The sequence below is a fragment of the Platichthys flesus genome, chromosome 9, assembly GCF_949316205.1.
Source record: "Platichthys flesus chromosome 9, fPlaFle2.1, whole genome shotgun sequence".
Classification (NCBI taxonomy): Eukaryota; Metazoa; Chordata; class Actinopteri; order Pleuronectiformes; family Pleuronectidae; genus Platichthys; species Platichthys flesus.
The window spans coordinates 13150-29203 of NC_084953.1; the positions used below are offsets into that span (position 1 = coordinate 13150).

At 41.7% G+C, this 16054-nt stretch overlaps 2 protein-coding genes across 5 annotated transcripts; one reads left to right on the forward strand and one right to left on the reverse strand.

Moving 5' to 3' along the window:
* Nucleotides 1-746: 746 nt before the first annotated feature.
* Nucleotides 747-8515, forward strand: si:dkey-121a11.3 (uncharacterized). Of its 4 annotated transcripts, XM_062395704.1 has the most exons (7): nucleotides 747-866; nucleotides 2659-3452; nucleotides 4676-4769; nucleotides 5913-5941; nucleotides 6934-7087; nucleotides 7167-7691; nucleotides 7864-8515. In XM_062395704.1, exons 1-5 carry the CDS (start codon nucleotides 802-804, stop codon nucleotides 7056-7058), a joined length of 1107 nt encoding a protein of 368 aa, XP_062251688.1. In that variant the 5' UTR covers nucleotides 747-801; the 3' UTR covers nucleotides 7059-7087; nucleotides 7167-7691; nucleotides 7864-8515. The 4 variants fall into 4 exon arrangements, with proteins under 4 accessions (XP_062251688.1, XP_062251687.1, XP_062251686.1 ...); XM_062395703.1 differs by lacking the exon at nucleotides 5913-5941 and having other exon boundaries at nucleotides 7167-7750; XM_062395702.1 differs by lacking the exon at nucleotides 5913-5941 and having other exon boundaries at nucleotides 7167-7746.
* A 764-nt stretch (nucleotides 8516-9279) lies between these two features.
* On the reverse strand, nucleotides 9280-15746 carry stx6 (syntaxin 6). The gene is made up of 8 exons (XM_062395707.1): nucleotides 15492-15746; nucleotides 14526-14695; nucleotides 14285-14379; nucleotides 14139-14198; nucleotides 13910-14038; nucleotides 13700-13806; nucleotides 12316-12410; nucleotides 9280-10967 (listed from the first exon to the last, which is right to left on the reverse strand). The coding sequence occupies exons 1-8, from the start codon at nucleotides 15524-15526 to the stop codon at nucleotides 10891-10893; spliced, it is 768 nt and encodes a 255-aa protein (XP_062251691.1). The 5' UTR covers nucleotides 15527-15746; the 3' UTR covers nucleotides 9280-10890.
* Between the last annotated feature and the right edge of the window lie 308 nt (nucleotides 15747-16054).

A 16054-nucleotide genomic window follows, 5' to 3' on the forward strand; every position in this document is an offset into this window, starting at 1 on the left:
CGCTCCGCCATCAGGGGCCCAGCAGAGTTAGACCAGAAACAGACAAATAGCTGATGAAGTGATTAATGAGCCTGGAAGTGAAAATCAGATCAGATCTGTTAAAAATGTCTCAGAAAAGAAAACGTTCAGAGGAGACAATACTCTGCTGCAGACATTGAAACGTTCCAACAGAAAACTAAAGGATCCAGACTAGTGAATGTTGAAGATCATTTCTCAGACCTGAACTCTTTCATTGAGTCTACAACATGTGATGTTAATGGAGAAGATGTTCTAACAGAACAGGAAATATAGAGATTAAGAAACTGAATGTCAAACTTAAAGCTCAGATCATTGATGATGTATAATATCGATAACTTGGTTTTCTCTGTATGTTGCTGTTCTGTTCTTCTCTGTTCTTCTCAACCTTCTGAGTGAATTCAATGTTGGGACTTTATGTTCAGAATGTTCACAAACCGGTCGAGTCAGATGTTAAGTGTGCCTCTAGAGGTTTATCCAGTTATAAGGTTAAATGTGTATGTTTCTCTGTGTGTGTGTGTGGGGGGGGGGGGGGGGGGGGGGGGTCTATGCTCACACACACACATATGCTGAGGTAAACATTTGTCAGATTAATGTTGACAAGCTGCTCTGTTTAATCCTCCTTCCTCTGTCACAGCAGCCAATCAGAGCAGCCCTGACTCTCTTCCCTCCCCCACCATGAGATGTGTGTGTGTGTGGGTGTGTGTGTGTGTGTGTATGTGTGTGTGATCAGACACTGTGTCAGCTTGGTCGCCGTGGCAGCAGTATTGTGAGGAAGGAGCTTGTATGAAGCGTCGCTGTGTTCCTCTGAGAGGAGACCACAACCTGCTGACCCCCGACACACACGCACTGTGAGTAACACACACAAACACACACACACACACAAACACACACACAACCCTAACCCTAACCCTAACCCTGTCTCTCTATAGTTGTGAGGACACTCATTGACATAATGCACTCCCTAACATCACAACTAAATGCCTCCAAACCCTGACCCAATTGAATTTTTGAGGACCAGCTAAGATGTCCTCAAAGTGATGGTATAGAACCAAAATTCGCCCTCATAACTATAGATAGACATGCCCACACACACACACACACACACACACACACACTGTGAGAAGTAGATACTACTTTACTTTATTAAAGTAATACTTTATTGATCGCAATTTGGGAAGTTATTGTATCACAGTAGCAGGTCAAGGATATTTCACAGAGAGCAAAGAACAAAAGGCTTAATACAAGAGACGACAAACGAGACAAGCGTGCAATATTGCAGTCGTTGTTTGAAACATTTATAAAATAAATAAATATGCCTCTAAGATGTGCAGTTAAAAATGAATGTAATATGATATGTGCAAAAAACGTATTAAATTCGAAGTACTCCAAGAGTTTTGGTTTGGACATAAACTGTCTGTCCACTAGGTGGTGGAGGGTGCTCGTGGTTGTCCATGATGGAGAACAGTTTGTTCAAAGTCCTCCTTTCCACCACCACTTCAAAAGAGTCTGGTTTGCAGCCAATGACGGGAAACACCCTTTCCCAGAATACCTGTGGAAGAACAAATTGAACTTCTTATGTGTGAAGAACGTTCAGCTCAGTGGGCTCCTGGGCTGGTAGTTAGGATAGCAGCGTACAGTCCAGGTCTTCAAGGTGGTTTGCTCTATCCCTAGGAATTTATGTATTGTGTGATGCAGTCATGCTGTTGATATCTTCCTCATGTGGCTCACAGAGCACATACCAGTCAGTGGACTCAAAGCAGTTCTGCAGTGCCTCAGTGGCCTCCTGAGTAAACCTCCTCACAGTCCTTATGGATGCAGGCTGGGGCTGGACAAGAGGGACATACAAGAGGACAGTGACATTGTATGCATCCAGAGCACTTGCATACAGAGGTGTTTTAAGATTCAGATTAAGATTCGTTTATTTATACCAAACACATGCACAGACATGCACAACACACTCATGCAATTGTAGGTAAATTTAACCTCTGCATTTAACCCATCTGGTGCAGGACACACAGAGCAGTGAGCGAGCATGTACGGCGCCCGGGGAGCAGATGTTGGGGGAGTAAGGTGCCTTGCTCAGGGGCACTAGACAGGGTAGGGAGACTCTTGGATTTTTGGACAGATCAATCCAGGTTCGTCTTTTGTTGTCTCTCCGTGGAGTCGAACCAGAGACGAACCAGAGACCTTCTCTGCCCACAGTCCAAGTTTCTACCACTAGACCACCGCCTCTCCAGCTGTCTTTACTGTCTCTTGTGGGAGGTTAACATACTGAGGAAATGAAGGTAAAGTTTGACATGATTGAAGAATAAAATAAAAACAGGTTGCTAACCAACATGTAGCCATTGCCATTATGTCCCCAGGACAAATACTGAAAAAGATTAAAAGAATAAAGTGACAAAACTTCAAGAAAGAAACAACAGGAGCTGCTGTAATAGGCTGTCACCTAGCACAGCGCCACAAACACACACTGTGAGAAACACACACACACACATTCACAGACACCTTGAGTAACACACATCGTGTTTCTTTGTGTTTCATTTTGTTTCGTCATTTTTTTTCATGTTTCATACATTTTCTATAAAAGCTTCAGATTAAAAAAGCTTGAACTGACGTCAGACGACTGATCTCCTCCTGCAGGTCGGGGGTCAGGAACTGTCCTGTCATCCGGGTGAGGTTGGAAGGCGTGGCCTCTCATTCAGGACACCAGAGTGACTTGTCCAGCAGTCAATCAGCTGTGGGGTCAACGAGGCGACGCCCAGCGTCTTCAACTCGTCGCCTGAGATTTGAAGATGAAACAGAGACAGAGGCGGAGTCTCGTTACCAGGAAAGACAGCAGCAGAGAAGATGGGCGGGGCAGCAGGGGACAGGTGTCCTGGTCTCCAGACTGAACCTGAACCTGTACGTCAGTGGTCAGGCGGGGCCACCTGTACCTGTTGACAGGGGGCGGAGCCTGTCCCGGCCCCATGTCAACCTGAGGACTGAGCCAATCAGAGAGACCTACATTGGCCCTGTCACACCTCAGAACAAATCGCTCTGCAGAGGGGGCGGGGCTGAGCGTGTCACCAACATTCAGATGAGGAGTAGAACCAATGAGGGTACACCTACAACAGACCTGCCAATCAACCCTTATGCTCCTGACCAACTGACCACGCCTGCCTTCACATGTCCCTCCCCGTCCTCTCCTCTTCTTGTGATATCAGTGATGACGTCACAGAGTGTTGGGCTCAATGGTTCAGAGGAAGAACAGGATCTGAACCATGACCAGGATACTCAGGGGAGACCTGAAGGACTTGAGCCCAACAAAGAGCTCCAATCTGTAGCAGAGCCGAGAGACCAGAGTCCCTGTGTGGAGGTGGAGGAGGGAGGAGGGATCAGAAGGATGAAGAACTCTTCTTCTTCCTCTTCTTCAGGGACAAGCACAGAAGCAACAGGTATTACATTTCTAGAGTATTTACATTTATATCACAATACAGTGTATATACATTACATTACATTACATTTCATTTAGCTGATGCTTTTATCCAAAGCGACTTACAATAAGTGCATCAACCCAGGACGACAAGAATCAAGAAAGTACAATTTCTTCAAAATAAAGCAAAACTACAAATTGCTATAAGCAAGTGACATTAAAGTGTTAGTTTCAAAAAAATTGTTAGTATTTTTTTTTATCCAAGGTTTAATCGGAATAGGTGTAAACTTTCTAATGTACGGATTTCGAGTGTTAAGCTCGCATATTCTCAATTTATATAAAACTGGTCTGATATAATCAGCCTACATATAAACAATTTATGTATTATAAGTTTAAGTATATCAGTTTATAAATAATATATATATACCTATAATTTATTATATATGTATACATATAATCAGTTTACATATACTTTAAATTACTTTAGATTATATATTATCTTTATATCTTTTATAATCATACATCAAAGAGTTCATAGCACTGTACTATCCCAATAGATCAATAATATATATTAGAGCTGTCAAACGATTCAAATATGTAATCGCAATTAATCACATTTATGTCATCGTTAACTCAAAATTAATCGCACATTTTTATCTATTCTAAATGTCCCTTCATTATTTATTTTTCCATCTTTTTTTTCGTTTTAATGCTCTTATGAACATGGAAAAGTGAATTGGCTTGCTTTATGCAAAGGTTTTATTTTATTGAAAAACAACATTGCCAAACAGGGAGGTACAAAATAAAATTATAAAGTGCACATTTCAGGTAAACAAGGACTAATAATAGAGAGCCCCCGGACCGGTGCGCTATCTGGGAGCACACACACACACACACAGACATACACAGACACACACACACACACACACACAGACACACACAGACTCGCCCACTCCTGGTACTTCATGACGGCCTGATACGATGATGTTTTAAAAATTATTGTGACTTAGTCAACCACCAACATGCAAAAGCGTGTGTCACATGGCGAAAGTGTGAGAGTTGGCAGCTCTGCGTTAATCTCTCGAGAAAAAAATTGACGTCGTTAAAATGGATTTGCGTTAACACCGTTAATAACGCGTTTAACTGACAGCACTAATATATATATATTATATATTCATCATTTAATCATTTTACTATTGTTGAGATAAACACACACTAAAATTTCATCTTCTGATTTGATCAAAGCAGAGAGATCAGCCCCACCCATCCAAGAGAGCAGCAGGAATGGACGGGTCAACCAGCCAATAAGAACAAAGCTCTACACTTCACTTCCTGAACAGTGAGTCTGTGCGACGCCCCTAACGCCTCACATATCAACCTGTCACCACGGAAACCACAGTGTAGCATCATTGAGGTCACGTTCAAAGCTGAGACCTCCTCAAGAATTCAGAACCTGTCGATCAACTGTCAGCCCAGTGATTGGTCAGGGAACAGGAAGTAGGAAGGATCAAGTCCCATCACTATCCTGTAGTTTTCAGCGTTTATTCAGCAGTTGTTCACATCTACAACTCCTGAAGTTAGGACCTGATGAATGAGAATCTTCACAGATACTTACTACACTGAAACATATGTTGATAGGGTTACACCTGAAGGAGTCAGGGTTAACTCCGAGACCTTTGTAAACGATGACACAGATACGATATACTTTATTGTCCCTGTAGGAGAAAATATATTGGACTCAGTGCTGCACAGATAAAAGCCTGCACAGAAACAGTAAGAATAATAATCACACAATTACATTTAAAACAACAATCAAGTGCTGCCAGCTAACACAACCCTGTGGGGCACCGGTGCTGATGCATGTGGATTCTGAGAGGATGTTGTTGACTGAAATGTTGACGTTGATTGGTTAAGAAATGATTGTCTTTTGAAATGAGCAGATGAGGGTGGAGTGTATTAAAAATGTAACTAAAATACAAACTAATAAAATAAACGAGCCGCTTTTCAGCTGTGTTCACGTTAGTAATTACCTTAATAGAGTTCGACATGAAATTCTGCTCTATAATGTCCTTATGATGTCCTCAGCCACTATTTTCTCAACTGCTCCTTCATCATATTTCAAATCTATCTTTTTCCTGTCAATACAGTCTTTAATCCTCTTAGTTATGTAAGGCTTAGTGTTGAGGTACACTCTGTCCTTTTCGGTAACCAGTGGCCACATCAATGTCCAGGTTAAGAAATGTGTCCCAGTCTGTGCAGATGGAGGATCCTTTGAGTGTCTCTACAGCCGTGGCCAAAAGTTTTGAGAATGGCACAAATATTCATATTCAAAAAGTCTGCTGCCTCCGTTTTTATGATGGCAATTTGCATACACTCCAGAATGTTATGAAGAGTGATCAGATGAATTTCAATTAATTGCAAAGTCCCTCTTTGCCACGAGAATGAACTTTATCTCCAAAAAAACTTTTCCACTGCATTTCAGCCCTGCCAAGAAGGACCAGCTGACATCAGGTCAGTGATTCTCTTATTAACACAGGTGAGAGTGTTGACAGGCACAAGTCTGGAGATCACTCTGTCATCCTGATTGAGACAGAAGAGCAGACTGGAAGCTTTGAAAGGAGGGTGGTGCTTAAAATCATTGTTCTTCTTTTGTTAACCATGTTTACCTGCAAGGAAACACGTGCAGTCTTCATTGTTTTGCACAAAAAGGGCTTCAGAGAACAGGATATGGCTGCTTGTAAGATTGCACCTAATTCTACCATTTATCTAAATCCTAAAGTTGATTCAGCTGTGAGATCGGGGCACCACCAATGCAGTTGTTGCTCAAGAATGGCAGCCGGCAGGTGTGAGTGCATCTTCACGCACAGTGAGGAGAAGATGTTTGGAGGATGGTCTGGTGTCTGGTGTCTAGTGGCAGAAACTTGGACTATGGGCAGAGAAGGTCTCTGGTTCGTCTCTGGTTCGACTCCACGGAGAGACAACAAAAGACGAACCTGGATTGATCTGTCCAAAAATCCAAGAGTCTCCCTACCCTGTCTAGTGCCCCTGAGCAAGGCACCTTACTCCCCCAACATCTGCTCCCCGAGCGCTTTACATGGTTGCTCACTGCTCTGTGTGTCCTGCACCAGATGGGTCAAAAGCGGAGATTAAATTTCCCTACCTGAATGAGTGTGTTGTGCATGTCTGTGCATGTGTTTGGGACGAATAAAAGGATCTTAAAAAAAAAAATCATTTGAGTGAAGGCCTTATATCCGGCTCAATCTGTTCCCACCCTCCTTTCATTTGTTGGGAGTTTCTGTTTCACTCACAGGTTCCCAGAGAACCTACGACTTTACATTCTCAACAAGTTCCACCTCGTCGTCTCTCCAAGAAAAGAAATCCCTGCTCTTACTTTTCACCATCACTGTTCTACAATCTACTTCCTGTTTACATCACATGACCAGTGTACGTTCAGGTGTGTCAGTATTGACGGAGACGTAGTTATTAACATCTGTGACTTTCAGATTCAGCAGCAGAGAAGAACCTTCTCGGCTTTCTCTGCGTCGTCTTCTCTCCAGCGCCAGACTCGGCAGGACTCGAACTAGCAGCCTGGATCGACACAGCATCAGGGCCCGGCCCTCAGCATTAGACCCCGCCCCCTCCAGTTTGCTGAGTTTGGTGAGAAAATCATCAATGATCAGGTTTCTTTGTTCTACTTCTTGTTCTCTGAACTTCATGTTTCATGTCTGCCCAGCAGGGGTCGCCCTTCTTCCAGTTAAGGAAGGTGTTGTCAGTTCAGAGTGTTGTCTCCGAGCAGAAGAAGAGAGATGGTGACTACAGACCAGCTGCCGACACATAACTCACCTGTTTAAATATCAAATCTTCAGAGGCCATTACCATGAAGCCAGAGACGCTGGTTTCATTCTGGTAGTAACAGAAGACCACCATCGCAACCAATGCTGCAAGTTCCCTTCAACAGTTCAACTACCGACCAATCAAATGGAGATGACTGCACGTCACATGATGAGCAGGGGACACATGTGATGTCCCTTCCTGGTCCAGGCGCACAGAGACAACCAATTACGTTGGAGAAAACAGTGATAGCCAATCAAAACCTCAGTTTCACTCTCAGTTTCTTGTAACAATGTTTGAGCATCGAGGACGTGGAGCGTCCATGTCCTCAGCGTTCTGCCGGTCCAGTTCTTCATGTTCTGATGGAACGTTTCTGTTTGAACTATATCGAGCAAGGAACCGACGTAGATGATGAGGGGCCGTGACTTGGGTACTTAAAATACTACAACAATTAAACAACAGTTTAATAACACTGTATTGACGGTGTAGGTATTTATTTTGTATTTTTATAGAGTACATTCATTAATGTGAGTACAATGGTTCTTAATGTACCAGAGTTAGTCTCTTAGAAACATTTTCATCTGCATTAACGTGTTCTGCAGGTGTTCACGTGGGGGACATGGACGCTTCCTTTCGGTCAAACACGAGATCCTGGAGGTGAACGTGGAGAAGGGGGCGTCTCTCAGTCTGGATCAGGTGACCCACCTGTTCGGGTCCTCCAACAGATGGCGATGGCAGCGCCACCTACATTTCTACAACTGAACTACAGCACCTGAACTCCGCTTCTTTCCCAAAGCACAGCTGTGGCACCTGGTCCAATCAGAACACAGAACCTGATGACGCTGTTCACAGTTTGTTTGATTAAGATTCTCAGATCAAAATATCAAACGTAGTTCAAAGAGAAAAAATAAAGGTCCAGTTCAGTTTAAGTTTGAAATCTTATCAAAGTGATTGATAAGATTTATTTTAAGATCACTGTTGTTTATATTAACGTTATGTGTTGTATAATATTTGATGTTATTACATGCTAATTAACAATATTGATGCTAATTAATGTTAATGTTGATTAAAGACATCAGTTGTGCTTCCTGTTCTTTAATAGCAGGTTATTAGAACTTTACAGTTTTCAAACTGATTCTAAAAATCAATGACAAACTGATCACTGATCAATCACAGTTTTACTTTAACCATCATTTCAGTTGAACCTGGAACTAAATGACACAAACTGTTGATTATTAAAGAAAAGTTTTTTTATTTATGAAGTCAGCAACTTTAACTTTAAACAGAATATAAATGAGTTTGTTTATGACAAGCCATTGTTTGATGACTTGTATTCACACAGGAAACAGGAGGCGGTGACCTTCCTGCCACTTGTACCATAAACCTGATGATGTGGAGCCAGGCTTCGAATAACTAACACAAGCTCCTCTGAAAACCAAAAAAAGCTTGTTCACTTCTGTGCCAGTTTATATTGTACAATAAGGTTCCTGAAAAACAAAGTAAATATGTCATTGTCACCCATTAGATTCCATGAATGGAAGCGCTGTACTCAAATCAATACTTTAAGTAATCAGCTGAACTTCTCATCACGGAGTTGAATGGACTTCAAAACGTAAAGAGTGTTTTATTCAGTCTGTTGGTTTATGGCTGAGTCAGAACGTCAAATGGGAAAAAACAAAACGTTGGATAATTTGGATTCACAAACTACAAACGAGCGATGACCACAGCTGCTCTGCTGACAGTCATAGCTCCACTGTGGAGCCAGACACCCCCACGTCTACCTGCAGCCGTGAACCTGGGTCTGGACCTGGGTCTGAACCTGCAGCCGTGAACCTGGGTCTGGACCTGGCACTGGACTTAGTGATGCATCATTGACCTTCACTTGGTCAAGTAAGCAATGGAGTGAGTGGAAAACAGGAAACCATGGCTCTTGCTCTTCTTTTGGACCTTTTCTGTTTTTTGTTGTAATCCACAGACAGCAGTGAAATACCAGGAGGGTTAAGGGACAGTCAACAAAACAGAGGGAAAGACAGATTTTATTTTGTGGTAGTTAAAAACAAGAATAAAGTCTAAATAATGCTCAGCAGATTTAGTTTAGGTGAGGTACTGTTCCTGAAGGAGTGTGTATGAGAAGCACAAAGCTGTAACCTGTGTCCTCCTGCTTTAATGATTTGGTTTTTGTTTGCTCTGATCAGCCAATTACATGCATTCCTTAAATCTTACGTTGTTATTGAGCCAGTTTGAAATGTTATCAACAGTAGGATAATTTTCACTGTTGCCATGTGACAAGTCAAATACTGGACTTCACCAGAAAGTAAGGCTCCTCAAAAGCCACAGTGTAATGTGAACTTTGTGTGGAACAATGTTCTTGTTCCACACAAGAACACTTTTATTGTGAAAGAGCTGCAAGAAGTGCATGGTTTAATTGACAAGTAGTTTAACAGTAGAAAAGTCAATAAACTGGAGTGTGTTGATCAATACGTTACAGGAAAAATTAAATTAAATAAAATTAAATAAAGCAAAATGAAATAAAACGTTACGATACAAATAAAATGTTTCAGTCACTTAAAATCAACAAAATCAAACTGTAAACAACAACAGACAGTTTTAGTGTTAACACTTTGTTTTCAGACTAACAATTTCAAACTCAACAAACGGGCATTAAATAGTTCAGAAGAGTCCAGTAGAGTCCAGTTCAAACTAGTGGAAACTATTGGAGACCAGTAAAGACCAGTATAGAGTAGGGTGGGGTACGGGTCTCTGTACTTTAACTGACCGAATTACGTCAGTACTACCCAGCTTCGATTCACGTTAATCTATTGGTGCAAACTTTCGTTACCTCTGAGGGCATCTGGGTGAGAGAGTGTATAGATGAGTGAGAGTGAAAGAGAGAGTATAGGTTAAATAAAGAGAGAGACCATGTGACCCACCCTGAAAAAAGCCAAGCTCAGAACTATGGTGAGTCACTGGTGCAGTTTTTAGCAGCACTGTCAGTAATTTACTGCTCCTCTGTGTGTCTGTCATTCACACTGAGCTCTGCACCAGACAGATCTACACACATTTACTAACTTTACAAAGTCTGTGGTTTCACCCAGACTGAGTTAAACACTCTGTGTGTGTGTGTGTGTGTGTGTGTGTGTGTGTGTGTGTGTGTGTGTGTGTGTGTGTGTGTCAGCACGAGAGAGGAAGAAGGCTTTGACTCATTGAGAAAATAATTGATCATTATGTGATACTCAGTGTTGATGTTGTGGCAACAAACTAATCAAAGCAGCGGAGTCAGTGTGTGTGTGTGTGTTTGTGTTACCTTTCCCTCAGGTTCTGGGTCCATCATACAGAAGCTACACAACTTTTATAGTAATCATTTGCTTACAGTGGTGAATCGGAATCCGGACAAACATTTTCTCTATAGGCGTTTGTAGTGGAATTATGTCGCGAGGTGGAGGCAACAGGAAATTCTCTTTGCAGAAAAAGAGAGTAAAGTACCAAAAGAAGTACCAAAGGGTACCAGTACAGACTTCCAGGTACAGGGACCAGTACTGGCTCGAATGTGAACGGTACCCCACCCTAGTCCAGCAGAGACACGTGTAGAGTTCAGTAGAAACAGGACATAGATGAATTCGGAACTGAAATCAAAGGATGAAGAAGAGGAGGAGGACGACAAAGAGGATGGCGAGCAACACTCCAATAGCACACCACTGACGACGATCTGTAAAGACACAAAGACTTAATTACTATCAAATTAAAAATACACATAACTGTCTATAACGTTTTACCACTACAACTAGTAATAAGCTGTTTTCAGACATGAGCTCCAGGTGGAACCCAGAGAATCGTCTCCAGAGTTTGTTTCACAGCTGAACAACACAGCAGCAGGTTTTCTGCTCAGACTCGTTCAGCATCAGATCCTCCTCATGGTTCAGGAGAGGGGGGGCAGACACAGACAGGAAGTGACCTGTTACCTCTCCTCTAGAGGTCATGTGATCATGTATATCACCTGACACGTCTTCAGCTCTGATCACCACAAACTCTCTTCACATCTTCGTCTGTGTCTTCTTTGTGTGAGTCAGCTCTTCTTCACCAGAGAGGTTTTAGTTTCTTCATGTTTGTGACCCGTGTTAGAAGCCCCCCCCCTCACTCTGTGAATCAGTGGAGGATCCTCTGCTGTTCACACTGATCCTGGATTCAGACTCTATTCAGGAGCTCAGGAGGAGGAAGTCCTCAGAAGCTTCCGGCTCTCACTCACACATTTGCATTAATGCATGAGAAAGTGCAGATGTTCTGGAGGAGGTGCATGTCTGAAAGCAGTTATATTGATATCTTACAATAACTTCCTATGGTCACATATAATTTACTATAACTATCACATATTACAACAATGACTAGTTATTTTATAACTAAATATAATTTCTTACAGTGACCTATTAACATGTCATTATGACTAACAATAACGATCCGTAACTAATATTTATAGCTAATTGCCATTAATTGAATCTATAGCTAACTCTAATGTATTATCATAACTAACGATAACTATAACTATAACTAACTATTATATATAAATAACAATTTTCTATAATTAACTAACAATATTTTATTGAACTAGAAATAAGTGAAAGTATTTTATTTTCAACCAATTTGAACTATGACTTTAAACTATAACTTTAATACAATAACTATAATGTGACATATAACATAATTAATTATAACTAATCACAACCATAACTAAACCAAACTCTATATCAATAACTACATACAACCACCGATATAGATCTGTAGACACAGAACGTTTTCATTCACATCCAACTCTACATAACCAGATAACTAAAATCCTAGATAAAAAACAAGCAGCTATAGTTAACTAGAAACTTGAAATATTGAAGCTGAGTTATTGATTTAACTCCAGTGTTTTTGATATCTGATCAATACGGAGAAGATTTGAAACACAGAGAATTGTGATTTGATTTCTAATGAAACTTTGGTGCTTCAGTTATTTTCTATTGTTGCTGCTCCAATAGAAACAAAGACGTGAGATCATATGTCGCTGGGCAGATTACCACTGGTCATGTGAGACACTTTGGCCAATTTCTTCATGACGTTGTCCAGTCTGGAATGAGTGCTGTCCATCTCATGACCGAAGTCGTCCAACATCCTGCAGGGACGAGAACAAAACAGGTTTACACCTTCTGCACATCTATCTACTTTAACCCAGTTTACACTGGTTTATTGTTTTTTTATTAATGTCCTCAAAGTCAGAGTGTGTGTGTCCTCAGAGTCAGAGTGTGTGTGTCCTCAGAGTGTGAGTTTGTGTGTTCTCAGAGTCAGAGTGTGTGTTAGTGAAGTTGTCTTGCGAGCATTGCTGGAAACACAGTCATATCTACAGTGATTAAATGACGTGAATCTAAGACGACTTAAATTCAGTCTTAGGCTTTTACTTTGTATTTGGGCTGCGTGATATGACTTCCATAAAATGTTCATTTATTTCAGACTTTTGCCTCAATTATGATTCTTTTTATGTTATTTTATGGAACAGTACAAGGTATACAGGCCACCACTGAAAAATGTACGTAGCAGAATCACAACAATTCGTGAATGCAATTATTGTGGAAAGTATTAACCGAGTTAGCAACATGAGCAAGAATAAGTCAGTTAGAGGTTATAATTTTTAGTTCTGATACATTTTCAGTTAATTGCCCAGCCCTGCTTTGTATGTTTCATCCCACATTAATAGAATTGATTGAAAACAGGCCTGATGGTGGCAGCAGCACCAGGGCCACCACTGTAAGAAGCCACGAGGTGCCGGTACACTCAACAGGGTCAGAGGTCAGAACAACACACTTCAGTTAACAAGACGAAGCAGATGAGCCTCTGACGTGAATCTGAACACGGTTCTGTAGAATATTACCTTAGCTAATAGATATCCATACCACAGTTACAAACCATAAATGGTATGTTAATATTCAGCTGAGTTTCTCTAGCATAGGTATAGATCATAACGACATGTTAATATCTTAAGGCGCCTTGAATCTTAGGTTCAAACCTTTAAGTATTATCTCCAGATGTGTTCCGTGTGTTTCTCCTTGTCTCAACTATCCTTGAACTGCCTACGGAATAATGAGAGGAGATATGTTTTCAGTGGGTCCTTAAATCTTAAGGTACGACACATTCCCAAATTTAGGCAGAAGGCCCGGTTTTGTGACGTCATTATATCTCTAGGTTTGTGGTAAACAACTCCCCTATAAAACGCCTTACCTTGCAGAGTCAAGGCAGATTTTCACTATTCGGCTTGTGTATTATCTCCGAGTTTTCTAGAAACTCGTCCTGACCTGTAATACTCTTGTGTAATAAACATTATACTTGTAAGTACTGGGTCCGCGTCTCCTCTCTTCAAGCAACGACTTCAACAAGACTCTACTGCTGGAAAGATACGATAGTTCTTACACAGATTGTTCGTCCAGCTCCATCCCAATTCGCTCAGACATGTTCTTCAAGACTCCGATCGTTCCTGACACGAGTTCCAATTGTTCGTCCTGCTGCTCAGATATCAGCTGAAACACAAATACATTAAAAGGAATCCACACACCACGTACTATCATGACATCATCAGCCACAGCTCTGTAATTATCTGGTTATGGTCATGTGAAACCTTACCTGCTGCTGCCCCTGCTGCTCCTCGATAAACTGAGTGTTGGCGTTCTGTAGCTGATGATCCAGTCGGATGTATTTATCAGGACCAGGCTTCCACATTGGACCTCGAGCACCACGCTCACCGAGAAGAGCCTGAACATCAAAGGACAAACATTGCAAGTAACGGTCCATACATGGGCCCCCAGGAACCGTCCAGACCCTGAGTGTGACCCCCCGATGTCAGGTGACTGACCTGTGTTTTCTTTCTGTCCACGGATGCAGCAGCTTGACTCGACAGCTGTTCTTTCATTTCCTTAAAGAGAAACAGTCAGACTCAGTCACCAATCAGATCAGACTTGTTCCACTTGAGCAGGTGTGACCAAGGAAATGTGAGTTTACCTTCACTGTGTTCCTGGTGCTGGTGATGAAGGCTTTTCTTTTCAACAGCTCACCAGCGTCCAGGTTGAACTTTTTAGGATTTGTCTCAACGATACCTTCACTGACAGTTAAGAAACATCATCTGCAAACATTTACATTATAAATCAGGTGACCTCAGGTCACATGACCTTGTATCACGACAGGTCAGTGATTAAACCAGGGGTTCCGGAACTTCCATTCCCCCCCCTGGATCAAAGGATATTGATGGTTTCGTCCAGGTCCTCCAGGTCCCATTCGATGGAGCGCAGACTGTTCCTCAGCTCATTGGTCGTCCAGTCCATTTCCTCTTTGGAGGCTCCATCCCCCTCCTGCAGCAGCTCGCTCCACCTGTGATGGAGGCTCTGCGCTGCGTTCACAGCCTTCTGTACCTCCCTGTTCTCAACACACATCCGAGAAGAAGCTCACATCCATTACACATCACAACCGGGCTTATCTGAAATCAGACGCTGACGTGTATGAACAAACTCGTCATGTGGCGCAGTCGGATTATTAACGGACTTTAAAGTTCAGTATGTAAACTTTTTGAAAATCTAGTGGTGAAGTTGCATTTTGCAGTCTGGACGACTGTTAAAAAACATGGCGGCCTCCATAGAGAGGTCCCGCTCCAGATGTAAAAAACGAAGTATGCGAATATAAATCATTAAATTATAAAAGGCTCATTCTTTAATAAAAACAATCTTACAAATACAATTTACAAGAAACACAGGTGAAAACATCACTAGGATTATTTCATATTCATTTCTGCCAATAGATCCTTTCACCTTAATCTGACATACTGAACCTTCAAGTCTAAATGTAAATTAAATTATTATTAATGTGTAAAAACACAATATCATCTGGCAGGAAGTGGTTCAGGACACTTTGCTGACAACCAAAATAAAATAAACAAGTGTTCCGTGTTTGTGTCTTTGAGCGACTGCACCGTTAACTTTAGAACTAGTCAGAGTGTGATTCCTGTTGGTAGACGAGCTCTGTACTAACATGCTAACGTGCTAAGTCAGAAAACACTGCTTGGGACCGTTAGCATGTCCGTTAGCTCGCTGCTAACACCTCTGCAGTTAGAACACACGCTCCAGTTCCCGGTTTGTGCAGAAATATCGACTCTGGATCAGCGACCATCGGCCACACGAACCCTGCTGCTGTTAGCCGGTTAGCACGGAGCGCTCACCCTTTGACGACGAAGAACGGGTCTTCCATGGACATGGTTCCGGTCCTGGCTCTGTTTCTGGCTCTGTCTCTGGTCGTGGTTCTGATAACGGTTCTGGATCTGGTTCAGATTTTGTGGATCTCCATCCTCCGTCTCTTTGCTCCGGATCCGTTTTAACGAACTTTATTCGATGATCCGCTTCTTTGTTTACATCATCGCGGCTTCCGCAGCCGGGGTGAGCCCGTGACGTCACAGGCACGTTGTCCTGAACGTAGCGGTCGAGAGAGACGTTTATAGAAGCTTCATGTTTATAACACGGTCCATGTTGGTGGGAGAAATATATATATATATATATATATGTATGTATTATATAGCACTCGTGTTGGGGTATTATGTATGTATTATATAGCACTCGTGTTATATATATATATATATATATATATATAATAAGGAGAGTGTTCGTATAATAATACACAGCAGTATCAGTAGTATTAGCATTAGTATTAATAAACGGTAGCATTAGTAGAATAAGTATAAATACACAGTAGTATGAGTGGTATTTGTAGAAATACAGACCGTGCTTC